General features: G+C 36.9%; 1 protein-coding gene across 1 annotated transcript in view; it reads right to left on the bottom strand.

Moving 5' to 3' along the window:
• The window catches only part of LOC123873469 (apoptosis-stimulating of p53 protein 2), a 339,385-nt gene that overhangs the window by 253,190 nt on the left and 58,414 nt on the right, over nucleotides 1-27,781 (bottom strand). Inside the window, exons 2-3 of the mRNA XM_045918318.1 lie at nucleotides 15,709-15,763; nucleotides 7,320-7,473 (exon numbers count right to left, since the gene is read on the bottom strand). Coding sequence (XP_045774274.1) covers nucleotides 7,320-7,473; nucleotides 15,709-15,717 — 163 coding nt within the window. The 5' untranslated portion in view covers nucleotides 15,718-15,763. The remainder of the gene's footprint in view (nucleotides 1-7,319; nucleotides 7,474-15,708; nucleotides 15,764-27,781) is intronic.

Here is a 27,781-nt window from a genome sequence, read left to right as displayed (position 1 = left end):
TGGCCTTCAGCTATCAAAATTATACATTTATTTCGATATTAATTCGAAACAAATCTTCGCTTTTGAAATATACTAACATTTTTTTTGATACAGAACTAGATTGTTCGTATAATTACGGCACAATTTAGCAACAAAGCTAGGTCATAAAAATGTTCCTCTTACCCGAGATTTGGGGTAAGAGGAACACTCGATACTTTTAAGTAATAACTCGTGTTTTTAAGTGTTTATATAGCATGTATTAAATTATTTTTTGAGTTAAGGGAATGAAAACCTTACCTCGTTTAAAATAAGGTCTTATTTAGGCTGACAGCATACAAAAACGAAATTTGGGGTAACAGGAACATATAGGTAAGGTCAGAGGTGCTAAACTTTTTCTGGTATTAAATGAACGTATTAAAAATAGCTTTCCGCCCGCGACTTCGTCCGCGTTTTGGTTATATCGCGCTTGGCACAATTTTTCAAAACATGAAAAATTGTGCCATTTAGTGTCCCGTGATCGGTTAAAATGAAGCCTATGCCCCTAGCCCCGGGTGTCAAGCTACCTACCTTCCAAATTTCTTAAGATTGGTTCAGTGGTTTAGGCGTGGAAACGCAACAGACAGACAGACAGACATACAGACAGACAGACAGACAGACAGAAAGACAGACTTTCGCATTTATAATATTGGTCGGAATAGTTGGGATAGAAATGTATTCTAAAAACAGATATGGTTTTAGTAAATTTCTTTACTTAATTACAATTTAAAAAATTAACTCGTAAGAAACAAAACAAACTTCTAACAATTTTGAACTTTTCTCACTTTGGCCTATACGCGTAATTGTAAACAACAATGTATCACAAAAATACTGTCACAAACAATAACATTCGTAGTGAAACTATAACATAATGTTTTGAAATATAACTATAACATAATGTTTTGAGGCTGCATAACCTGACAAAGCGCCACTTTTAACGGCCGTAACTACTTCTAATAGTTTTTCTTTCGGGTAAGAACTTCTATCGGTCTTTTTTTCGTAAGCTCGAGGCATTTTGCTTTTTCTGTAACAAATAAACAGTTAAACAAATCATGTCTATTTACGGAACGTGTTATACCGGCTGACTTTTTAAGTCCTGGCCAAAATTTGTAGGATAAACCTTAACCTTTTGTATGGGACCAACTTTCGTACTCGAAAAAAAAAATCTACTAAGTATTTCATACATTTTGGTCACAACTGATCGATACTTTTGTATGGGACAGCTGACTTTTTATTTAGAAAAAGTTGTTCATATTCATAGGTAGGTTTATCCTACAAATCTTGGCCAGTACTTAAAAGTCAGCCGGTATTTTAGTGGATTTTAAAAATGTTTGTTACCCCTGAAACCGGGAAAGAGGAACATATGTTTCTCTTAACCTAGTACAGCCGTTCCTCTTTCCCAGCTTGCCATTTTGAAGGTTATGTTTTTATTGACATCGAAAAAGCACTAAAAACACACACTACAAACAATACAATACGTAGAAAATAAAGATTAAACGTAATAATTACACTTACCATAGCAATCAACCGCAAAACTGATGTTTTTAATATTTTAATAACACAAACAAGGAACGCCGCTAGGTCTTGGTTTTTAAAGTTTGACAACTGATTTTTTTTCTCTCTTTTACTCGCTTATCTGCCGTGTTGTAGCGCCATCTATCCAAGAATATATGAACTACGCCTAATACTGTTATATCAACGTAGTGACCATAGAGCTCGCCGTTATAGTTTTCTTTTTACTAGGTACAGTTTCTCTTCCCCCCGCGTCCCTCTTACCCCACCTGACCTTACCTAAGTAAAATACGGATGGTGACTACTAGTCAAACGCTTGCTTAGTAAGGAAGCTTGTATGAAATATGCATAAATGTGACGTCATAAATGTTTGATTAACGTACGATACGATTGTTTGACATACTTTTGTATGTAGTTAAATCGATAATTTAAAATGGTACGTTAACTTAAAACTAACAACGGACGTGGATTTTAGGAATTTTGGAAGACCCTGTATTTAATAGTTCCTGAGAAATATTTATTTGACATAGTCTTCATCATCCCAATTTGCAAATCACAGTAACATTAAAGCACCCCTCGCATGCGTAATGCGAACTGGTCATTTTCGCATACATGAGTTCATTACGACAAATTATAGTTATTTTCGTTTCTCCCCCGTAATTTACTTTGCATGTTTTTCTGATGAGAAATTAATGTACTTACTTATTCTGCTTCTGCGAAATCATATTATTAAGATCTATATCTGATGTGATGCTAATATTTTTTTCATTGTGTATTTTTTAATTGGGTTCACACAGTTAATTCTATTCGAAGTTTATCAGTGCAATTACAGGTCACTTAAATAGTAATTTACCCTTCTCGATTAGGTACTCTTATGTTTACGTTCTAGTTAATTAATTTTTATTATTCAGATATTTAATTATTAAGTACCTACCTGTGACCGACGCCCGAGGTAGCTTGTAATGTCTATTCCTGTCCGTGTGAAAATATTAGTACTTACCTAAGTAGCGACCCGCCCCGGCTTCGCACGGGTAGCTTCTTACAATTTTCGTAAAGACCCTTTAATATTACATAGGAATAATGTATCTTTCTATTGGTGAAAGAATTTTTAAAATCGGTTTAGTAGTTCCAGAGATTACCCCCTACACACAAACTTAACAAATTTACCTCTTTATAATATTTATTAGTATAGATTAGTGCCTATAGATGAAAGGGAATATTTTATGGTATGTAATATCCATTGTGACTATATACTGCATAGTAATAGATGGTACAGAGAGCTTGCATCCTGGAGACGAACTCAGGATACTTATTCAGGAAATTCAAACAATTCCTATGGGTTTTGTAACCAAAAGCCACTCGGACGGCGTTGTGGGCGTCATCTAGTAAAATATAATTAAAGCGAATCAAAACCGGAGGTTGAAGGATTTCCTTGACCGTAGTTACGAGTGAAAATGTCATTTCGGACATATCTTTCCCACGGAGGACTCGATCGAGAGCCAATTACTGAGGCGTCTCGTTTTTGCCGAGAGTAACCGCAAGATAAACTGTGTAGAGAACCTCCCTTTATGTTGTTGAATAGGGCTGTAACTTCGCGTTCATGGCATACCGATTCTCGATGTACCCGATTACTAGCAGTAATTACATTATAATATAGAAGATATCGGCTTTACTCACGTGGTTAGTCGACGTAAGTCCGACTTCAACCACGCCGCGTCGCGAGCTGAGTCCCTGTGAAAAAGGACCCGGGATTGGCCCGAAACAAGTCGGGTTTACGTCTAATCACGTGAGTACAGTTGGGATCTTCTATGTTAATGATGGAAATCACTCATGATACTTTAAATCTAATGTAATTGCATTGAGTAGTCAGTTTACGACGAAAAGTTATGAATATCGCATTGCTACAATCGATGCAGGCAGGTTGACCGTAAGATCCTAGCACAATCAGTGTGACATATCTCTTTCGCAGCGTTTGGAATGCTTTGTCAATAAAAAGGCCCCGATAAAGTGCTCCTACTGAATCTGCTTGGGCTGCAGATACGATACGCTAAGACTCTATTTGCGGATTTATTGTAGAATCATCATCATGACCATCGCCGGCTAACTACTGAACACCAATCTCCGTAGTCCGTAGCTGAGCCGTAGTCTACCACAAGAACATTATGTAGAACTCTCAGGCATGCACGATGTTTCCTTCGCATAACTCTGAAAAGTTGGAGAAGCGTGCCCGGGATCGAACCCCTTACCTTTCAATTAAAAAAGCCGAAGTCCTAACCACTAGGCTATACATAAGAAAAAAATATTAATAATAATATAAGAATATTTTTTTCAATTTTCAACAAACGCATATCTACCACTGGTTCCCCTCCGCTATCACCGAGTACAACTAGGATTCAGAATAAGCGGCTTTTAATATTGTTACAACCCTATTCTGTATTTGTGTGTATGTAATTGTTACGTAGTAAATGCATCATTTTCTTCGAACACTTTCTCTTACAAAGGTGCCGATGCCGGCCTTTTTAACAACCATACTACGAGAAGGAATGTTTTTTGGCAATTTTCATGAAAGAGTAGTAAATTCTACTACAAATTGAATGTGTTTTGTTATCGATACAAATTAAACTTGATGTGAAGAAGCGAATGACCTCTTAAGAAAACTACCTACTTAGGTATTTTCTGAGACAAGAAGATGTAATGATGTTCTATTTTCATTATCTATATTATCGAACAAACACAAATTGGTGATACGATATAGTCAGTACATAAAAGTCGAATTATTGGATTGATATGTACAATATTTGTACATATTTCTTATCCATACTTTCCTATTACAAGTAGATGAAGTTACGGGCATCATCTATCATTATTAGATAATGTACAATTCGCAGTTACGAATATATTGTAGGCTATAATGATCCCGTGTCATTACAATGTCACTAAAACCAGGCCGATAAATTGTAAGAAATAAAGTCAATTGACAATCTATCGCTTAATTATCATATCACTAGTGAGATTGTAATAACACGGCTTTGGCAATATACCTGCGACATAATAAAATCACAACTGCACTGCAAATGTCCTGCAAAAAAGACACGTCCATAAACATGGTTATACTCCCTGGACCATAACTCCCATTGGAGTACCTAACCATCTTTTTCTTCTTCAGTTGCCTCGCTGTCTAGTGTATCTTGTGACTACCATATTAGGTAGGTACCTACATAGAACATGATAATTTAGGAAACCTTTTCCTTTCGAATAAAACCCAAAAATAAAACCAGGGCTTCCTTTCTTACGAGATTTCCTCGCAAGAGAAATCGTCTGATAAGTTACATCGATTTTCAAATTAGTTATCGTTTAGATACCGTTTATATGGGACTTGTAATAGGTACCTATCTACATTACGTTCCCTATCTCACGGCGATTTGCGACAGGGAAGGCCCATCAAGTACTGTTAGGGCGAATTAAAGTGACATCTCCGTAACGTAGCGGGGCTTTTTGTGGGAATAGTTTGACATCGCTGTGCTATCAGGGGGCACGGCAGTGCCCCCGCCAAGACGAGCCAAACGGCGGCCGGGGCGCTACGTACCTTTTTCTCGAAGTGTTTCGCCGTATTTTCGACCCGTCATAACTTCGGTCTGGATGACGCTAGAAAGCTGAAATTTTCAGTATAAGGTGTCCTCAGCAAATTTATCAAATATACTAAGTATCAAATATCTAGCTTTTATGGTTACAGATTTATTGATACCTAAAATACGCCGTTTTCGTCCCTCACTGATGATCATCAAAACCTCTAAGGTACTTCCCGGCTTAAACGGCCAAGCCGTCCTTTTTTACCAAGATGTAGGGTTTGTAGAATCAGAGCTTGTAAGTAGAGTGATTTGTTATTTATTGTTATAAATGTGATACAGTCAAGAACATTTAAGAGCTATATTACTTTGGACTTCGGATAGGTCCCATGGCCAGCACAAATCTAAGCTCAGCTAGGGGCTTGGCCCTATTAGAGATCTCATAACTTTTTAACAGTGAAAACATTATGAACTTGTGAGTCTTGGCTACCTTTTTACATGAAATGTTTTTGTTGGGATCAGTTTTTCACGTTATTTTAGCGAGGGCATCAAATTTCCATTTTGCCTATGCCCTATGTTTATGGTCATTGTGGACAAGTAGACACATGTACAACCTTAAGCTTCAGGGTATAAAAAACTGTAGACTAACCTTGTCGAGACTTCGATACACATAATCTGCTACTGCGCCGCTCTGATGCATAAGCGTACGAATAGCATCCATAAGGAAACACACTGTATACTTCGAGGAAGCTACAGCTCTAAATCCAGTCAGAAACGCGATGCATTTACATGACGGCCACAAGTATTAGCACTTGGAAACTCTAAAATTGGTGGTGATCACAATGGATCGAAGACAGTCGAAGTGATACAGGGAATTCAAGGACCAGCACATCTACAAAGCAGAAACGCGAAGAAGAAGATGCCCTAAGCATTATCCGCGCTCGTCTCGATGACTTATTAGCAAAGTAGGTGAATAAGATCAGGCGCCGGCCGTGTAAGTAGTTCCAATAACTGACCTTGCATTAGTGTAATCTACATCCGTTGACATCAGTTCAATGCGGTATTATGGATTTATATATGCCCCTCGCGGTTTCTGGTAAATTCTGAAGACTTTTTCCAATATGTTGCGCAAATATCGCCAAAATATACTAAACCCGATCTTTCTCACATTCAGCCGTTCCGCTCTGAGGTTTCATCAGGGAAAAATAGGTCTAATTACACTGGTGTGCGTGGTAGTAATAATACTAAGTGATACCGCGCAACCGCCAGTCTGTCGAGGGACGAACATAGGTATTAGTGGGTGCAATTCAAGCCTCACATAACTCCTCCGTTTCCCTGATGGAGTGGTTTGCGTCAGGCATTTCCTGTCTAAAAAAAAGTCGTATTGGTGCGCTTAAACTTACGTCATGTGAGATGCCCCAGCAATGCATGCATTAGATTATAGCGAGCGCATGCATCTACGTACAATATTTTATTACACAATGTAGGTGTCGTATTTTTGGTGGGCTATGAGCATCAAAGCCTTATTGCCAAGTAAACATAATCACCACGGTATCCAATAACGGAATTAAGCACGTCAACATAGTGCTACGCCACAGCCCACAAGGAATGCTTAATCAACTAGCAATTACCTACACTTTGTCGCCTCACCGACGTGACATATTGGTAACATAATATGTTAATTATACCACATAATCTACGTCAACGCTCTAATTAGTTATTAAGTAATTGTATGGGAGCTTATTTTAACTTTGCCTACTTTATTGCCAGAAGATTAAAGAACTGGTCAAATTGCAATTAGGTCTGGTAGATATATTATGAAATGGCAAGGGTCACTGTTCATTGTCCAAGTTTACTGTCAGTGGTTATCTGTTAATTTTAGTTTCATCTGAAATAAAATAATACGTTTGGCGTTGAGTTTCGTCCTTCTGCCATTTGCCACACATGCTGTGCAAATAATTGTACATATAGCGTAGTATTCGAAGTAGATATGGTTTGAACTTTGATACCCCTAATACATAGAAGCATTTTCAAGACGTTACTCGTCATTCCTTCATTACTGAAGATCTTGGTCCTGGTAATATTCCAGCCTCGAATGGATCAGCTGTTTCCATTTCTTTCTGTTGGTGAACATTTTAGCGATGATTTAGAAGTTGGTCAGACCATCCTGTTGGTGAGCGGCCTCTCCCTCTTCTGCCCTTTTAAAACTTTAAAGACCTTAATTACCTCCATGGTGAGGATGCACGCTGAGCAGGAGACAGGGCTCGTCGCCAGGGTCGCGGCAGCAGTCGAGTACGTCGCGGCTGGTGGTGTGCGGCGTCACTGGCACCGGCGTCGGGGACCAGCCCGCGCCAGTTTCGCACCACACTCGCACTATCATCTGCAATAACAAACAACGTGCTATAACCAGATTCTAATGACCTCTCCTCCGTAGTGCTTTGATTTAATGACACTCTTTTTCTCTGACACGTCCAGGAAATCTTGTTTTCTGACAGTTTTGCTGATTACTTTTAGCCCTACCAGTTCATATAGTATAACTGGAAGGCGTGGCAAGTGGCAATCGCTCCAAGTTCTATGATAGTATGACATAAAATGAGATCAAGGGTTAGTGCAACCGCTATGGCGCAATATTGTAAACGCCCTTTGCCCCATATCGTGTACAATCAGCAACAAAGCTAGGTTTGCACCAGTACAAGTGACTATATGGACGGGTGCAAACATAGCTTTGTTGCTGACTGTACCATTGTGCCGGAGTATACAGGTTGAGTCTATAGAATATTTTTTTTCTGTTCTACCGGCTGATATGTGCTTACTTGGGTAAAGACCGGATTTTAAAAATCCGGCCTTTACCAAGTAAGCACATATCAGGACATATCGTTGTAAAATAAGCCTTAAAGTCCGAACGTTTTTACACTTACATCATTACTTTTAATAATAAAAATTGGTGCACCCCCTTGAGCTATACCTTTTCATAACATCATTATTGTTGTATGTTATTTTGAAATCATTATGAATTTTCTTAAATTTTTTTAAGAATCTCAAACTTACTACTTTCATGTTTAATCAGTAAGTAATTCTTCCGAAAAACTAAGTAACTAGGTACCGTTATGACCCCCAAACCTACGGAACCTTTAAGCATGTTCTAAGTTCTCTTAGTTCTCTACCAGTTTTTATAAACTTAAAAAAAAAAACACTAAATCGGCAATCATAATCAGTATACCTAATACAATTTGCCAAAGTCAAAAGTCGTTTACCATGTAGGTATACCAATCAGTCTAACAAAGAGACATTTTCGCTTGTTACGAGTAATTAATTGACTTTATCAAAATGTAAATCAACCAATATAAATACATTCACATTTCACACAGCATAGTTAATAGATAAACTAGCACTTTCGTCTGTCTTTCTGTCTATCGAGTGTCAGCACGAGCGAATAAGTAGCAACGACTACTTTAGATTACAAGACGAGGATATATATTTTTTAACAATTTGAACCTTACAGCTAAGGTTTCAAAGTCTGCAATCGCTAAAACCTAAAGGCTCTGTTGCGTCCTTTATGGACTATAGGACATTAATTACTTTGGTTCTATCGGGAGCCGAAGTAATGAAGGAATACATAATCAAATTAGATCGCATAAACTGTTCTACTTTTAAAAGATAATATTATAGGAATTGCTGTTAGATTGCAGTCAAGAAACAGTCGATAAATAAATAGATATCAAGAATAATAGCTTACTAAGATTTTTTTTGATTAAAGTTATATATTATCTAGCTGATGCCCGCGACTTCGTTCGCATGGATAGAGGTTTTCAAAAATCCCGTGGAAATTCATTGATTTTCCGGGACAAAACGTAGCCTATGTGTTTATCCAAAGTATAATCTATCTCCATTCCAAATGTCAGCCAAATCCGTTCAATGGTTTTTGCGTGAAAGGGTAACAAACATACATACAAATTTTCGCGTTTATAATATTAGTATATCACTAAAACCTTTATTTACAGAGAGTTGTCATATTATTAGAGCTGCAATATCCCGCAAAATTGGTTCAACGTAAGTATTGATGTACAACTTCACCTGTCGTGCTTTTTGACAATTATTGGTTTTTTGACTAAGCGCCCCACCACGCGTACCGGGTATCAATACTAAGGCCTAGATCTATAGAGAGCACTTTGACTTTGCTCCGACTTAAGACACTGTTACAACGAGACAGCGTGATAAGGCTGTCATAAATCTGTCTCGTTTTAACTAAAACCTAGTCTAATAATAAAGTCAAAGTGGGCTCTATAGATTTCAACCTAAAATTTAGTTCCGAGTACGCTCACATGACGCTCTCTGCTGATATCAGCGCCAAAATTACGATAATCAAGATGCTTCAAAAATCAAAACCTAGCATACTTGTATTATTTCAGATCAGTGGTGCATCTGGTGTATTACTAAGGCTGCTGTTCCATGATGCAACTCAATGTTTATTGTTCTATGTTTGAATTTCCTACAAATTACACTTTGGATACGCAATTTAAGTGCGCTGTACTTACAGCGTTTATATTGCTTCAAAATTCATATTTCCATTAAAAAGATAATAATACAAAACCACTGATGCGAATCGATCCTTTCACTGTAGCAGAACATAATATTGTTAAAGATATTTTGCAAGAATAGCCGTTGAAAACGTGACATTTTGGAGTCGTGTTCTAGTTAGTCTTCTACTAGATCAATGATCTATTTTATAGTTTGAGACCTTTACAATTTGCAATGTATTCATATTATAGGTATCTGGTATATAGCCAAGTGCGGATTGGCAGACTTCATACACCTATGAGAACAACATACAAGTTAGCTCTTGACAGTAATCTCACCTGGGGGTAAGTGATGATGCAATAATCTAAGATGGAAGTGGGCTAACCTGGAAGGGGTATGGCAGTTTTCATTACATTTACACCAATACTTCTATGGTTTCTACATGGCATCGTACTGGAACGCTTAATCGCTTGGTGGGACGGCTTTGCTAGTAGAGTGGTAACTAGCCACAGCCGAAGCTTTCCACCAGACCAGACCAGAAATTTAGAAATTATTAAATTCCAAACCCCAGCCGGGCATCGAACCCAGGACCTCCCACTGATAAGAGTTCGTCAAAACCTTAGATTAAGGAATATGGTACCCGTACCGTACTTACCCGTACCCCCGTAACCCGTACTTTTGACTTACACAGAGCTAATAAGCTAAGTCCTTTCTGAAAATTTACGCACTGTAACTAATCTAGATTATATATTTTACAAAAAATTATATGGATGTCGTTTTCAGAGTTTTCCAGGGTGCTGATTATGATAACGACATTAATTTTGAAATCCAAGATGGCGGACACGCACTTTTTAAGAAAAAAATTGGTATGGGTGTCGTATCATGGGGTTTTCGGGGTGAATTGTGTGTCTTAATAAATAAATTTGGTTTAATATAATAAAGTTAACCTAACCACGTCACGCGAGCTGCTTTAGCAACTCGCGCACCGAGCAAAACACTAGTCTAGATTATATCCTCTAACACCATTAGGTTATCCGCACTGACCTTCACAATACATTGAAGATGAACAGATAGGATAGCCACTGTTAACGATTGTCGGCAGGTGAAAGTGACAGTAACCGGGACCGATGGCTTTAAACGTGCTCTCCGAGGCACGGAGGGGAGTAACCGACTACTAGGAGAGTTTTATAGATGCGACGCTAAGGCTCTTATCATGACTTTATCTATAACGGCTAACTATCCTAATCCTAGTTCCTCATTTCTGAATCCATTCTATTCATCCATACTAATATTATTAATGCGAAAGTGTGTCTGTCTGACTGTTTGATTAGTTTTTCACGCTCCAAAATTTGGCATACAGGGTGCATCGCGGGGATGGACATGGGCTATTTTTTATCCCGAAAAATCAAAGTTCCCACCAGATTCTTAAAACCCCTAAGTTCTTGTGAACTTGCATCCCGGAGACTGGTACAGACTATCTTTTATCCCGGAAATTCAAAGAGTTCCCACGGGATTTAAACCTAAATCCTCGCGGACAACGTCGCGATGTAGTAGATAGTAGATACCTATTATAGAATCTTATATTACGCTGTAGCATCAGTTATCTCTCTGGTTCTCCCTATTGTCAGAATGTTCATTTTAATTTTTTTTACTGAGTAACAGAGTATTAATCTTCAATGTTGTAGAAAAAAACTCTTTAAGGAAAATCGCCACTCTAGTGCAGTACATTACCCCATTTTCCTTAGTTATCTTATTTCCCTGGTAAAATAAAGTAAAAATTGCAAGCGACAAGCTATTTCAAGAAACTTTAAAAGTAATGGAAGCACTGAGGTGCAAACATCGCCTCGTGAGCGCCACCTGGTAGAAAATGGCTTCAAATCACATTATTGGAACTATTACCTTGTAAAGTTAGTAGGTATATTTAGTCGTCAGGATTTAAAGTTTTAACACTCCTTAAATTATAGTTTGGCGTGGGAAACTTCAGCTATGGTTAGTACCTATTAACAACGCTACCGGCAAAGCCAATAATATAAGATACATGAAACCTGGAATACACAGAGCTTAAAACTTAGGTAATAACTAAGTTTTATTAAGAAACTTATTAAAAGGCAAGACCTCCATTAATTAACAGGGGACTTTCCACCACCCGTTCCATTCAAACGTAGTTTGGTTGTCATTTGTATTACCTAGCCCTAATTCGCACGAGCGTTAAAAAGCGTTGCGTTAAACCCCGACGGTGCGCGTTGAAAAAGCGTTGACGTGTGAACAGATACTTGGGAATGCATTTGTTCTATTTGAACGCTTTTTTAACGGACGTTAAAAAAGCTCTTGTGCGAAAACTGAATAAAATTTTGTAGGCCCGGTTAAGAAACTAAATATCGATGGCTGTGATTTGCCAATTTTCGTAAAAATAACTAGTTTTAAAGTACAATGGGTTTAAAGATTTATATTTTATATGTAAATCTTTGAGCCCGTGGAGAACTTTGAACGTGAATGACTGAGAGACCGCATCGTTTATCCGTCGTCAATAATAATATTCACTAGTTCACACCAAATAAGAGCAAACCCCGATCATAATCACCTCAATTCAGCGTCAGTTCATCAAAACCATCAACATAATCGTGTTTGTTACTGAGCAGTGAATAAGCTTAGTTGCTATTCATTAGCTTTTCAATTACAACGCTCTATTTTATACGAATGCGCGACATGAGCGCTTTTAGTTGCTTAGAATTTCATAAAGGCTTTCAATTCAAGTATTAATAGCACGGATGTATGCAAATAAAGAACCTGTTTAAGTTTTTTATAGAACCCTGACTCCATTTATAACGTAAACAAAAGCCTGTAAGTAATACCTACAAAGTAAACTTACAAAAGCACGGCAGGGTCAAACTTGCACCCGTCCTTTTATACGAACAAAAATTATGTGATTGAGGGGAGTATATATTCCTAGTGTCCTCCAAACTAATACAGTTTGGCTCTCATTTGAATACTGACTAATCAAACTCATTGAAATTAAATTGATCTGGCAAATCACAGATATAGATATATTAGTGTCTAGAACGTGTCTACAAAATTAGATGCAAGCTACGTTTGTATGAAGAGAGCTAGGGTGGTTTCTCATAGGATGCGTATGTATTTAACTTTTTCATTCTTATATCAACTAATTGCATGTTTACATATGAATATGTATCTAAGTATAATAATTAACTAATTATAAGCAATTTATGTCCACCTAAAATGGAAAATGGAAAACCTATATCCAAGAAATTGCTGGGAAAACGACTTCTTTGCGCCGTATAAGTTATGCGCTGTAGAATATTCCTTGAAAAGGGCTGACTTCTTACAGAGTTCTTTTTGTGTTACTTTATGCTTGAATAAGACTTTCATAAGGTCTTACAATTAACGATTTAAGACCCAGTTTGTCTAGTTATAATTAACGTGGGAAAAGGAGATGACTTTCCCTTGTCTGCACTTGCTCAAGAAATAATCAAATTAGTTTGTCAAATGTTACGTTTCCATCCTTTTTTATCAAACAACAATAGTGCAAACGATAAAACAGATTTTGTCAAACTTTTCCGTAGTCTCGTTATTCTCATTGTTGTTTTTAGGGCTCCGTACCTCAAAAGGAAAAAAGGAACCCATATTGTATCACTTTGTTGTCTGTCCGTCTGTTGTGTCTGTCAAGAAAACCTATAGAGTACTTCCCGTTGACCTAGAATCATGAAATTTGATAAGTATATATAATAGTATATATTTATAGATAAAGTAAAAAATCCAAAACCGTGATATTGTGATTTTATCTCAAAAAAAATTAAAATGCGTATTGTGTACACAAAAAACTTAATTTACTAAATGACGGACGGATTAAGATGGCGCAGTCCGTTATTAACTAGTAGTGTTCTACATAAAATTGTTAGGTATAACCTTGCATCATGCCACGGAACCCTTCATGTGGAAGTCCGACTTGCACTTGACCGGTGTTTTTTCGTTACCGTGCCACATTACAGTCAGTAAAATTACAGTAGAGTTACTGTAATTTTACTGACTGTTGTAAATACAAACATACAGGGCGCTTTAGAAGTAAACATAGTCATAAACAAAACATGGGGAACATTGTATAATATATATAGTCTATGATAGGGAAATATTGCTTTGCCCATATTAAAATCAATATGCAAAATACCGCTGTATCGAAAGGATAACCAGCGTTTTGAATTAATTCCAGGCTTAGAACTAGCCTAAGTACACAATATACAAGCGGCATTACTATGCAAACTATCCCATCGAAGGACCAACAAGTTCCTAGACATTTTCTGCCAAATACATCATGCAGTAAAGATATCGTATAAAAAGCCAAGCACTGACATCCATCAAGCTTTTTGACGTTCAGGCATTTACATTAATATTCCTTATACATTTAATAAATATTTTACCAAATACTTATATAATATTCTACACAATATATTTACTTATTTAACTTTAAAACACCTTGAACATATCAATTCAAATAAAAACACTTCTAACAACGAATGAACGCATTTTTCCCACAAAAGGGACGACTTGTTTGAAAACTTGAAAAGGGTACCTATTATAGTCTAGAATTAAAGGCTTGGACGCACACAACGTGGGGCGGCTCAATATCATTTTGAGTCGAACGTGACTTCTAGTAGGTATTTGTAATACAACGCAGTGTATTAGAGGCTACGATCTTTATAAAGACGTACTTCGCAGAGCATATTATCAAACCGTTGGTTCTGGTTTATTATCATTTATCATTCATACTATATTATAAATACGAAAGTGCATCAGTCTATCTTTAATCCGTGTAGTCGATTTTGACTTAATTTTGTACAGAGTTAGCTAGCATCGTATACACGGATATAAGTTCTTTTTATCCCGAAGGTCTAGCTTCCTTGAGATTTTTAAAAACTTAAATCTACGCGGACGACGTTCCGGGCATTTAGTAATATTATAATTCGCAATATTAATCTTCGAACCTGTTAGGCGAAATCGTACTAATTCTTCGTAGTCATAATATTATGCGTCCCAACCGTATGGTGTTACTATCCCAACAAAACCTTCACCTATGTGATTAATGGAAGAAATCAAAATCTTCAATAATAGAGAATACGACCCAGAAACAGACATCAGTACTGCTGCCGACTTGCTTTATGTATATCCAGGGCCTTATGTGCTGGTGTAAAAACCCTTTGGTATTCTATAAACGCGTTTGCTTCCTTTATTACCCTTGCAATAACTCCAGCTGCCTTAGAGCAGATGTTTACGTAATTACTGGTAGGGGTGCCTAGCATTCAACGGGTGCCTAGCGCTTAACAAGCGCTATGGGTAATGTTTTTTAACCTACTGATATAAAGACCGAAGGTATAACTGGGACACTACTAAAGCCAAGAAAGAAAGAGCCAGCGCGTGCCAGATCTTAGGTATTTTATAAAAGCTGAAAGTTTGTTTGCGTATTGTCTCCACCACAGGGAGGAACGAGAACTATGAAGTTTGGATCATGGTGGTTTTGGGAGATAACAGGTAATAAAGGTGTAAAATTTTGCATGTCAAAGTATAAAGTCTAATTTTTTTACATTTTCTTCGGAATAGTATTGGAAATCACGTCATGCATTGTAGTATCGTGGCAACCCCCTGCCAAACAAACTTGACCTTTTGAACTTTAAGTTATCTACATAATGTTAAACTAAGAAGGTTTATTAATCTCTAGATATTCCGGGTTCATCCGCATTTCGGCATCTTTTAAAAACGTAGAAGCATTTTCACCCTCAAGACCTAGATACCTGGTTCACATCGACCGTCCGTTGTGTCAGATCCTTTTTTCCACGCACATACATAGGTATAAACTGTGCCTGTGGAACTTACTCCCTTCGGCGAGGTTCCCACTAGATTACAACATGGGGTATTCAAGGGGCGGACCATCAAATTCCTGAAAGGCCGGCAACGCATTGGTGTTTATGCTCGCTATTTTTATTTAAAAAATGCCAATTATAGCAATTGAGTTCGTAATAATTTTTGATACAAATTTTTTGAAATCGACCAGCAGACAGTAGACTGTTTATTAATTTGAGGAACTTACCGGAATCATAATATTTGGGGGACATGTGTGGTTACGCCCTTATGTCACCGTCTGCCTGCAAATAAAGAAGGAATAGATTAAAAAAAATTCTGTAAAGATCTCCTCTTTTATTGAAGAGAGGTGCTGGTTGCACAAGACGCTAGACGAGAAACTTTCTTATGCTTCTTCTTTTCATCCTGTCGCCTATCGGAGTTTGACACTCATTTTATTGACTTCTGCTCTCTAGCTCTCTGCTCTGCCCTAAAAAGTGACAAATTGATGGCTATAAGGTTTTATAGGAAAAGGTCTTAGGCAGGTCATTTTTGTACTTGTTGAGCGCGCATTATGACATGATCTAAGTACGAGTACCTACTATAATTGAGTATTCCAGCGACTTCCTTCCCTTAGTAACTTTTTGGTAAATTACCTAATGAGACCTATTAAATTCAATCAAAAATAATTTATTCAATTAGCTTCTTCGGAACACTTTATATTCGTAAGAGGATAAATAATTAATATCATTAGTTCTTTACTAGATATTTCTTAGAAATTACATAGATATCAACATCAAAACACTTCAACCAACAGGACAAGATGTTTCGGAGTAAGTTTGAGACATGTCTGAGAACTTCCATAAGCTTCACTGACACGAGCTTAGGTGTAGGATTAGTAAATTTACTTTGCGGAGTAGGTATATTACATACAAATTATATCTACTACCTATAAGTAATTATATGACAATAAATTACCACTACACAGTTTTAAATATATAAAATGTGTTACTAGTGTGAATTAACTTGCGCCTTTATTCAATATCAAGATATGGACCCTCTTCAGGGGAGGCAAGGATCTGGGAGAAAATGTTTCAAGATACTTAAGAGTAGGTTGTACCTACCTACATAAAAACAATGACCTACGGAAGAAAACAATGCACTTTAGACGTCTGAGCCACCTAAATGAATTAAAATGTTTTTTTTTCTAATTATTATCTAATTTTCTAATATTTCTTATTTAATTACTATACAAATCAAGCCCGCGTGGAATGGTGCCAAGAATACTGGCTGCATTTCCACGCTGGACAGCCAGGCTAATCCGTTGCGCAAAACATGAGCCAGCCCTTCTGTCACCCGATGAGGCTATTAAACGCGGTGAAATGTCTCGTAAAAAGTTTTTAGCACTAAGACTCCATGCAACTAGGTTCTCCACGGCAAACGGAACAACAATGTAACTCTCAATAAGAGAGGCATTTATTATCTATACATATAATAAAATTGTAGAAAAGTGGTGTCTGTACAATGGAAATATATAAAAAAAAAGTAGCAGGGGTTGTTATTATATCGATGCCGAACCCGAAATTGTAATTAATTTTTTTTTGTCTGTTTGTCTGTTTGTCTGTTTGTCTGTTTGTCTGTTTGTCTGTTTGTCTGTGTGTTTGTGCACGCTAATCTCAGAAACGGCTTATTCGATTTAGATACGGTTTTCACTAATATATTGTAGTAAGCTTCACTTAGGATTTAGTGTTTATTTCATGTCAATCGGTTCATAAATAAAAAAGTTATGTCAATTTAAAGAATCACGGCGCCTCGCGCCTGAGCGTCTGTGGCTATAATAAAGCGCGAAAAGTCACTATTCCACGCGAACGAAGTCGCGGGCACAGCTAGTACTTAACTATATTCTAAAATAATATTTTAGAATTAGCTCGTGATCGTAATAAACACAGACAAGAAGCTAATGGATTAGAACTTAATGATCTACCTCACATCAACACTAACATCTACATAATTGAATATGTTAAACAGTTAGTTACATTAAATCTTACAGTTAAATGTAATGTTTTCTTGCTTATCTAAAAACATCCTATTTGAATATCTTCTTCCCATTTTATTGTTATTCGAGCAATAATAATAAAGTAAGGAAGTAATGGATTAAATTCGACTTCTAGCCATCGATGTACCTATACTTCTAGCTACTAAACTAGCGTGGAAACTGTTCCTGATTTTTAGGGTTCCGTACCTCAAAAGGATAAACGGAACCCTTATAGTATCACTTTGTTGTCCGTCTGTCTGTCTGTCCGTCCGTCTGTCCGTCCGTCCGTCCGTCCGTCGTGTCTGTCAAGAAAACCTATAGGGTACTTTCCGTTGACCTAGAATCATGAAACTTGACAGGTTGGTAGATCTTATAGCACAAGTACAGGAATAAATATAAAAACCGCGAAATCGTGGTTACATCATTTAAAAAAATTAAAGTGTGTTTCAGTTTTCAAAGTAAGATAACTAAATACCAAGTGGGGTATCATATGAAAGGGCTTTACCTGTACATTTTAAAACAGATTTTTATTTATTTTTATGTATAATAGTTTTTGATTTATCGTGCAAAATGTTGAAAAAAAAATACCCCAGTACGGAACCCTCAGTGCGCGAGGCTGACTCGCACTTGGACGGTTTTTTCAAAAGTGCCATCGCCCCGGTTTCCACCTAAAAGGAGCGGAGAGGAAATGTGTTCAGTCGACCAAATCAATCAGCACTTAGGCGGCGGCGCGACGATAGTCTCGTCGGACCACCAAATGTGTTACAACTCTTATAGGCCAATCTCCACAGAGCGATACCATCGCCAATAGTAGCTCGGACTCGTTGCGTTTCCCTCGCCCGTGGAGATGGCGCCTAAATGTGTTTTGATGTTTGTTACACCTTCACGCCATGACCGAACCTAATTGTATATTTGGAATGGGGATAGCTCATACTCAGAATTAACACAGAAGCTAATTTTATATCGGAAAATCAAAGAGTTTCCGGGAAAATTTTAAAAAACCTATACCACACGGACGGAGTCGCTTGCATCATTAAGCACTCTCTGTTCACATACGAAAATAGATAACAATTAGTTAATGATCAAGTTATTTTATGTTATGTAAACCTTCAAAATGACTTACGATAGTTGCGGAAAAGGCTATATTAAATACATTAAATACAAATACGCTACGGGTATATTAAAGCCATATTATAAACACGCTTCGCACTATGTTATAAAACCTAATGATTTTCCCATCTTGTTGTGACATTAATCTTTGCTCTGCGATACGGTGTTAACTCCGGGGTGGTCCCTTAATGTGATAGAGATGGGTTCAAAAAGGTTTAATTCTCTAATTCGATTAGATACCGCCCGGCTTCTAAAATCCTTTACTATTGCAAAGATTAGATAACTCTTAGAGATTGTATATCGTTATTGTCGGCTACACTTTACGCTCATTTCATTTGAATGCGTTATACTACGTTTACTTATTGATATTCATTATTTAATTAGCTTTAAAAGTAATTTTATAGTAAGCTTAAATTGTTAAACTATTTTTATAATTCTATCTGAAACAGAAAAATCAAAATATAGAACCATAATCACAATAATCATATTTTAGACATCCAATTAATTAAATAAGCATGGATAAGCATTTATCTTAAAACTTACTAATAAAAAATTACACACTGCTTTTACCTACCTAACAACATCATTGTGCACTTCAAATGTATAACAACAATGTCTACAAATCATGTATGGATACGATCCTTAGGATAAAGTAGAGGAAAAAAGCTTCGTCGATTTTCAATTGTATAATGTACTTAGTTGTTGTACCTGCGGAGAGTTTGTAAAAATATTGCTTAATTTGTTCCAAAAAACAGCATCAATAGTATCGGACGGCACAAAAACGGTACTTCCGAAATGTTAGCAGGGCCCGGGATCCAGTCAGAGTCGGACCCACCCTCGATTGTGCCGGTTCATTGTATGCAAATCGCTCGCCGTTCGCCGCGCCCGCCGCTACCAAATATTTCACGCAGGCTAGCGACCGACAGCGTCCGACCGACATACAGCCCAAATTACGTGACCTCACTATCGAAGCCCCCATAAGCATTCCCTGAACCGCGGGACAACCAATTTGTCCCTTCCGTGTCGCTGATTTGGTCGCGTGGGCGCCCGTAATAAACATTCCGCACACCCGATCCGATAAAATCGTCGGCTATTATCCGCCGAGAGACACATGCTATCGTGTCTCGGCTTCGTCAAAAGATAAATTGACTGTCAGAACATTCCAACACCTTATTTGTATTGCTATTCAAACGCTGAGTACCGTAGTGTTTGTACCGTCACGTCTGAACCCTATCACGCATGCAATTCCTTTCGGTCTTTACAAACCGTGATATTAGTCAACTTGTTCTGAACTTTCATTCAACTTCAGTGACCGATGTCGAGCGCGGCCGCCTCTAAAGTTGAAATCTTAATAACACGCTTGCGAGTTGCGACCCTCCTATACTCCAGAGCGCAAATTGTTTGAATTTATGAATATTTAGCGGGCAGGAACTATTCCTTGAATACTATGCGCACTCAGGCATCTTGAATGAACTGCCATTACATTTGAATATACGTCAAATACATGAATATGTGTTCTTACAACTAATACTTTATTCGATACAGCTAAATATACTTTTTAAATGTACAAAAAAATCTTTATCCAGACCATCAGATCTAATCAAAACTATAAACTAATTAATAATAAATATACCTACTACTTATTCTGCTTATAAATATTGTGCGAATGTTAGAAGTATTTACTGACCGATGAGAGCATGGCCTAAAAACACCATAGAAATAAATAATTTTAAAGAAAAGTTAAATGTTGTATCTTTACAGGCTTAATTTTAGGGGAATGTAAATCTAGGCACCTATACCCAAACACAAACGTAACATTTCAATTAAATAGTGTTTGTAAGCTAAACGCAAATGAATGCTAATGACGGTGAATGCTAATTTGTGGTATTAGATAAGTGCTACTAAGTGTTAGAAACTGTAATTTAGTGGTTTGGGTGAAACGTTCTGTTAATTAGAGACCGCGGGAAATTTCAGAGTTCATGTATAGAGTTTCTGTTATGTCAATTATATTATAGCTCTCCCGTATATCTACTGTACTTATTTTTATACTAGATGATATCCTTGATTATACAGGTAAATCCGTGTGATTTAAGTTTTTAGAAATTCCTTGGGGATTCTTTTATTTTCCTCGATAAAATTAGTAAGTACGTAAATAAGTAAAATTATAAGTTGTGTAGAAGCTCACAAACTAAGTCTGCTAATTCTACTTAAATGTTTACATCAGGTGGGCGACAGGTAGGTACTTCCTGAGTTAAAATATTACCTAAATATATTCTGTGAAATTCATTTTCCACACCCACAATATAGTAAATCAGTAATCCATTGAAATTCAACACTATTTCAACATTCGAACTTTTTACTTTTATTAACCTCAAATAGGTAAATGAAGCAGTTTACGTATTAATTACTTAATTAATTTAACAATCCTGTTGTCGTGGGAATTAATTTACAAGTGTAAATTAAAAATTTATAAAACCCCCGACAAGTGAAGGCATCTTGACAGCTTGACATAAAGTCAATTGACATAATATTAAGAACCTAACGGTTATCTAACCTTCTTTTCTACAAGAAAACTAGAAAAGAGCTGATAACTCTTAAACGGCTGAACCAATTTTTTTGGATTATAGCTAAGAACACTCTCGATCAAGCCACCTTTCAAACAAAAAAAACTAAATTAAAATCGGTTCATTCGTTTAGGCGCTACGATGCCACAGACAGATACACAGATACACACGTCAAACTTATAACATCCCTCTTTTTGGGTCGGGGGTTAAAAATAGGTTTATATTTTATAATTATACATTAGGAATAGAAGTGTCAAAGCATACCCGAGCTCGGGGATTAGGACAAATATACAGCACAATGCTAGAGCTGCACTATGGAATAAATTCAGAATTCTGAACTTTATGCAGACAAATTCTTTGGTTTTTATGTTAATGATTAAAAAGGAATATAAAGTTTTCAGGATTTATGTAGGTATGTATGTGAATTTTTTTATTCCATTATAACTTCTAAACGTCTGGACAGCGCAAAGCTGACCGCCACAGCGCTTTTGATGAAGAGCCGGATTATTAGTAAGAATATTTTTATTTTTATGTCAAACCATGGGCGTATAGGTACGATCATACGTGAAACTAAGAGATTTTCCTTCTATATATATTCCTTCCTTGACGTATATTATATGCTGGCTGTTCCTTAATCTAAGCTTATACCAATGAATATAGTTTATCATAACACATCGTATATTCGTGGCTCATTACAAATATTATACTGTCGGACAATAAGTTAGACGGGTCGGGCAATAATGTAGGACAAGCATTATATTGTCATACAGTTATTGTAGAGTAAATCCGGACACAATAGCACACGCCAGCCTACGCCTGAACAGGGAGAAGTTGATCCGTGTATTTACGTAGGTATGTGAAGATCCTTTTAACAAATAGTAATAATAATCCTCCATGAAATGGCCAAGTTTCAGTGTTCTCTTTGGAGCCTCTTAGATTTTGTCTGGGCGATCACATGACTTCTTTACACTTATGATAGATAGGTACCGATTGCTGTCCATCCATTTAATGGAGGTCTCTCAAATGTCTTAACTTGTGCAATAAGACCTACCTACCTGCCAAATTTCATGATTCTAGGTCAACGGGAAATACCCTATAGGTTTTCTTGACAGACACGACATTCGGACAGACAGACAACAAAGTGATCCTATAAGGGGTCCGTTTTCCTTTTCAAGTACGGAATCCTAAAAATCACTTCTAATAATATTACGTTACTCTTTCCTTTTAATAAAGCAATTTGTCCGTATATAAATCACGTGCACTTTTATATGTACACGCTGAGCGCTCAATCGTTGATCGGCAGATGCTTCCCACGTAGCTTTGACGGCATGATTGTATGTAAGTGCCGGCATCCCGGTATCTCCAGCTAAATACCGCGCCATTACACTTGGCATCTGCTCACGATCCACCCTCGGGAAACAATGGAATTTAAATGTTAAAGTGTACCTACAGCTCTACGAAATGTATGTGACATATTGTGTTATTTACGACGGAAATCTCTGTGTGCGAAAGAAGAAACTGGCTGACTGACATAACAATGTACCTACAGCTCAAATCACTGGATCTAGAAACTTGACATTTTGCAAATTGGTTTTTTTTACCCGACTGCGGCAAAGCCAAAAGGAAGGGTTATGATTTTAGCAGTCTATGAATGTATGTATGTATGTTTATATCCAGATTAAGTCACAACAACAGAGCCAAATTATTAAGACAAACATATTATACTAGCGACCCGCCCGGGCTTCGAACGGGTAGCTTATTACGAGTTTCGTAGGGATCTCTAATTTTTTTGAAAATAAAATATAGCCTATCTCACTCAGGAATAATGTAGCTTTCTACTAGTGAAAGAATTTTCCAAATCGGATCAGTAGTTCCAAACATTACTTCCTACAAACACACTTACAAACTTTACCTCTTTATAATAGTACAGATTCATTGTATTTCTGTTCAGTGTATGTGTTTATTATAATTGTGTACTTACATAAAAAAGAAATATTTATTCTTCCAAACCTTTGATACGAAAGGAAAAAACTTGAAAAAGATTAGAAGACTTGAAGAAGATATTGAAGATACAGGAAGTAAATACCTAAGGAAACTTTATATAATATGTACGGGCATTATACTGATGACTTACATAAATCAGTGCAAAGTTAGTTTCATACAATATTTATGAAGCCATGAAGCACAGCTAATGTGTTCTAGAAGACTGTGAACTTCTGATGCAAGTACATAAAATTTACTATAATAAAATCGTTGCGTACTATGATGAAAATTACACAAAATGAGCTTACGGAGGTCAAAAATTGTCCGTGAAAATATCCTACTCACTCACGATTGGGAGTGTACGTCTATTTGTATAATAAGTTTTACAAAGAATAATTTGAGCACTTCGTTAGGTACGTTTTTTTTGATTCTGCGATAGGTAAACAAAGTGAACTCGAAGCGAAACTTTTTTAACCCCCGACCCAAAAAGAGGGGTGTTATAAGTTTGACGTGTGTATCTGTGTGTCTGTGTATCTGTGTATCTGTGTATCTGTCTGTGGCATCGTAGCGTCTAAACGAATGAACCGATTTTAATTTAGTTTTTTTTGTTTGAAAGGTGGCTTGATCGAGAGTGTTCTTAGCTATAATCTAAAAAAAATAGTTCAGCCGTTTAAGAGTTATCAGCTTTTTTCTAGATTTCTTGTAGAAAAGAAGGTTAGATAACCGTTAGGTTCATAATATTATGTCAATTGACAAATGTCAAGCTGTCAAGATGGACGTTGCCTAAATACATAATTATTTATTTGAAAATGATGTTTTGGAAAACTCAAATACTTTGGATCGTCGGGGGTGTTATAAATTTTTAATTTACACTTGTTTAAGAGATTTTGACTTTGTATGTGATTACGTGCGCACGTATCTTATCAGTTATAAGAAACGTAGCATACTTTACCTACTAAGTACAAGGTTGCGTTGGAATGCTACGATTCCACCTGAAAGAGGCGCGAGTAACTACCTACTGAAGTACGTTACAGCAGGAGTCGCTCGCATATATTATCATATCGAAGAAATGTTGATGATTGAAGTTGAAATAACTTCTGCTGACGTAATTTACAGCGCGCCCGATTCGGCTGACCTCAGTTGCATTTTCAGGATTTTAAAAACTTTGCATCTTTCCCTCTTGCAAATGTGTCTTCGCGGATTTGCAACCGTGTGCAATCTTCTTTTAAACTTTTTCTGCGTACTCCCATTTAAATGCTACAAATACCACTCCCAACCTACCCATAACCCAATAGAATATTTAAATACAATAATAACCTCTTCTACAAAATGGTACTCTTATCAAAACGCATGAGTTATGCGTAAAAAAACCATCAATTTAAAAAATACATTTTGAACGGCGCAATTATTATTATCTAAGCCTAGTTTTTTGTTGGAGTCTCAGCTGCTTTTTGGTCATGGGAAATGAACACTTAAGTCCATCGCAACAGGGCACTGGACTTATCGTTAATTGAGGAAATGTTTAAAGGCTAAGCCAAGGCCATTAGATCGCCAAATGAAGGCAAAAACGCTGAGGTCAAGGCACTTTGTATTACTAAAAAACCGGTCAAGTGCGAGTCGAATTCGCACTTGAAGGGTTCCGTACCATCGTACAAGAAATAAGACTTTTTTATTAATTTTTTATTTTTATTATAGTATTTTGAAATTTTTGTTATGTCTTCGTTGTTGTAGTGGTAATAGAAATACACATTCTGTGTAAATTTCTCCTCTATAACTTTTAAGGTTTATGAGATACAGCGCGCTGATAGGCAGACGAATGGATGGACGGACGAACGGTTGGATGGACCGACGGACGGGCGGTGGACGCAGGCGTAAGTAATAGGGTCCCGTTGGCACCCTTTGAGTACGGAACTCTAAAAATTCGACTCCAAAAAACGAGAACAAAGAACAATACGTCATAAATCGCATATCACATGTATATTCACTATGATGATAATTTATCACATCCACACTGTAATTAATGGAAGATTTTTGTCTATGTTAAGTTTGATAGTCGAGTAGTTTGAATAATGGTATGTCTAACTCAATATGACTTTATCTGATGAATGACAAGAATCGCAATTCATATCACACTTCTCGGTGTTACAATGCGTTTATCACTTGTTTAACGGTGAAGAAAAAACATCGTGAAAATCTGCCATGCCTGAGAGTTCTCCGTAATGTTCTCAAAGGTGTGTGAAGTTTCCCAATTAGCATACTAGCGTGGTGAACTATTTCCTTAACCCTTCCCAATCTTAGAAGAGAGTCGTCCTCAATAGTAGGCAACAGGTGAAAGATAGAGATGGTGATGATGATGATGATGATGATGATGGATAACCGAGAGCGATGATTAGGGTCAATAATTTTACTATTTTAAATTAAATTTTCAAAGAACCTGTAAATCAATATCACTTTATATTCTACAGTGCGAGCAAGACGAGTTGTCTCACGCGACGCTTGTCAGCCTTCTTGAATGGACCACAAAAACAAGCGTTAAAGGCTTGGAAGGATAAAACGCGGCAGTGACGCGCAACTGAAACATGTTCAGTGCTCGTAGAAGTTGTGATATTGAACTAATGAAAGCGTTCATACAGTGCTGCAAGCGATAAGACGCGCGCTATTGCAGTCACGTACTTTTAGCACTGTTCATCAGCATTGTGTGCCATCCTTCTAATAATAAAATATGTGATAAGCTTTTAGGTTAGAGAGCATCTTTTAATTTTGGGAAGCTAATTATGTCGTCCAATGTTTACAATCCACTATATTACAAATCGTTTCACGCTTTCAGTTTGACGTTCAACTGTTCAATTGCCACCACGCGTAGGTAGGTCAACCATGTTTTTATTTGTTCAAACCCTGAGACTTCGCTACACGTAGTCGCCCGTCGCCCACGGGCATAGACACTAGAATCTAGCGCACACTAAGCGACCAGGCCGCAGCGACCAGTTTAAAATATGATAATGTGCACACTTGTATAATCGTGGAAGAACTAATTGGTCGCTGTAGCCATGGCTACGCTATTAATACTGGCTGCTTTGTTTTAGTTAGTTCGGTTCTAATAGTTCGTCTTCGACTAGTTCAAAAAGTTGTTCAAGTACACTGGATGGCTTTATGAAATTGATCACAACTTCTTTGAGCCACATTGCATTGGTGGGTAGCGTTACCGTCGTACCGCGCTGACGTACCGCCTTATGTATGCCCAAGCCTTTACGATCATTTATGCTCAAAACGAGATATCGCCTTGAGGACAAACTTGTGGCAATGTAAAGCGTGATGGACAGTCGCGAACACAATTGTTTGCGCTCGGTTCAATGTCCATACATGATTGTTAAATTAAACCTTGCTTCAACGAAACTTGTCTTTTAAGTCTTTAATTAATCACTTGACAAAAACTGTTAAAGATTTATTGTCGTGACGAAAAACTGACTGATAGAATACCTATATCGAATGTGAACTGGCAACCGGTACTATTTCAATTTTAACAATTCTACAGGATGAAGACAATAACTTGTTTCCTTCGGCTAAATAGTGATTGTATAGGTGCGTGCGCCTGCCATTGCATTATCGGTTCGCTAGTGTGCGTGATATTTCAAATTTTTCTTCCAAGCTAGATAACCGTCTTGAACTGTGACAATATGCGGTACGAAATAGTACAAAGTGAAATCGTCAACAATTTGAGATAGAACATGTTGCCAGTTTACAAAATTACTGTCGTAATTAATGTGATTTAATTAATCAAAACCGAAGTGTTTAGACCTAGGTGACAATTTTGTACACTACAATTATTTTTTATTTTTAATACGAATTATTAAATATTTAATAAACTATAAATGAACCGCTGCAGGCCTAGAATTACCTACTATTTATCACATAATACTAATTATTCTACTACCAATGCGTTGCCGGCTAACTATAGGCACTTCTTCTACATCATCTATTCATAAACCTTCATAAACTCTATATAAACTCACATTAGGTGAGTACTCTAAAATTCGTAGAAATTATCTACTAGAAATTCCAATATTCCAAATGACTAAGGTGGCAGCTATTTTCAAATTGGTTCAAAAAACATTGGTGAATCAAAACTTTCTACCGAGTACTTTCTACAAGGACTTCTGAAAATGCTAAATTACTTTTTATCCCAAGGACTGCATTCCGTCATGTTAAATCATAATCAAAAAGCATATCGTAAAGTGCTTGTTTCAATCTTTCGATCGCGATTCCAGAAAATATGCCATTGTTTTTGTCAACTATACGCGGAGAAACTCATAAAAGTACTTCTTGTTTTCATAATTAAATACAAATAAATCATTTAAATGGTGAAACTTAACCATATTTAAAAACAAAATTGGTAGGACCAAAGAAATTCTAACTTTATCCTTATCTACATACTCGTAGCTACGTGTATAATTAAGAACAACGCTACATTAATCATACCCATATGAAGCCGATACCTACTAGTAATTTGCTTTTTATAGATATATTGTTTTTTCGGAAAATTCTTTGGTTATTTTACCTTCATTCAGACATTCGTTTCAAAGATTCGTTTTAAATTTTCGTCCTGCTCGCAATGTAAAATGTAACCACAATTC

Source organism: Maniola jurtina, chromosome 16, assembly GCF_905333055.1.
Source record: "Maniola jurtina chromosome 16, ilManJurt1.1, whole genome shotgun sequence".
Classification (NCBI taxonomy): domain Eukaryota; kingdom Metazoa; phylum Arthropoda; class Insecta; order Lepidoptera; family Nymphalidae; genus Maniola; species Maniola jurtina.
The sequence above is the reverse complement of the archived record's forward strand: the minus strand, read 5'-3'. Positions and strand labels throughout refer to the sequence as shown.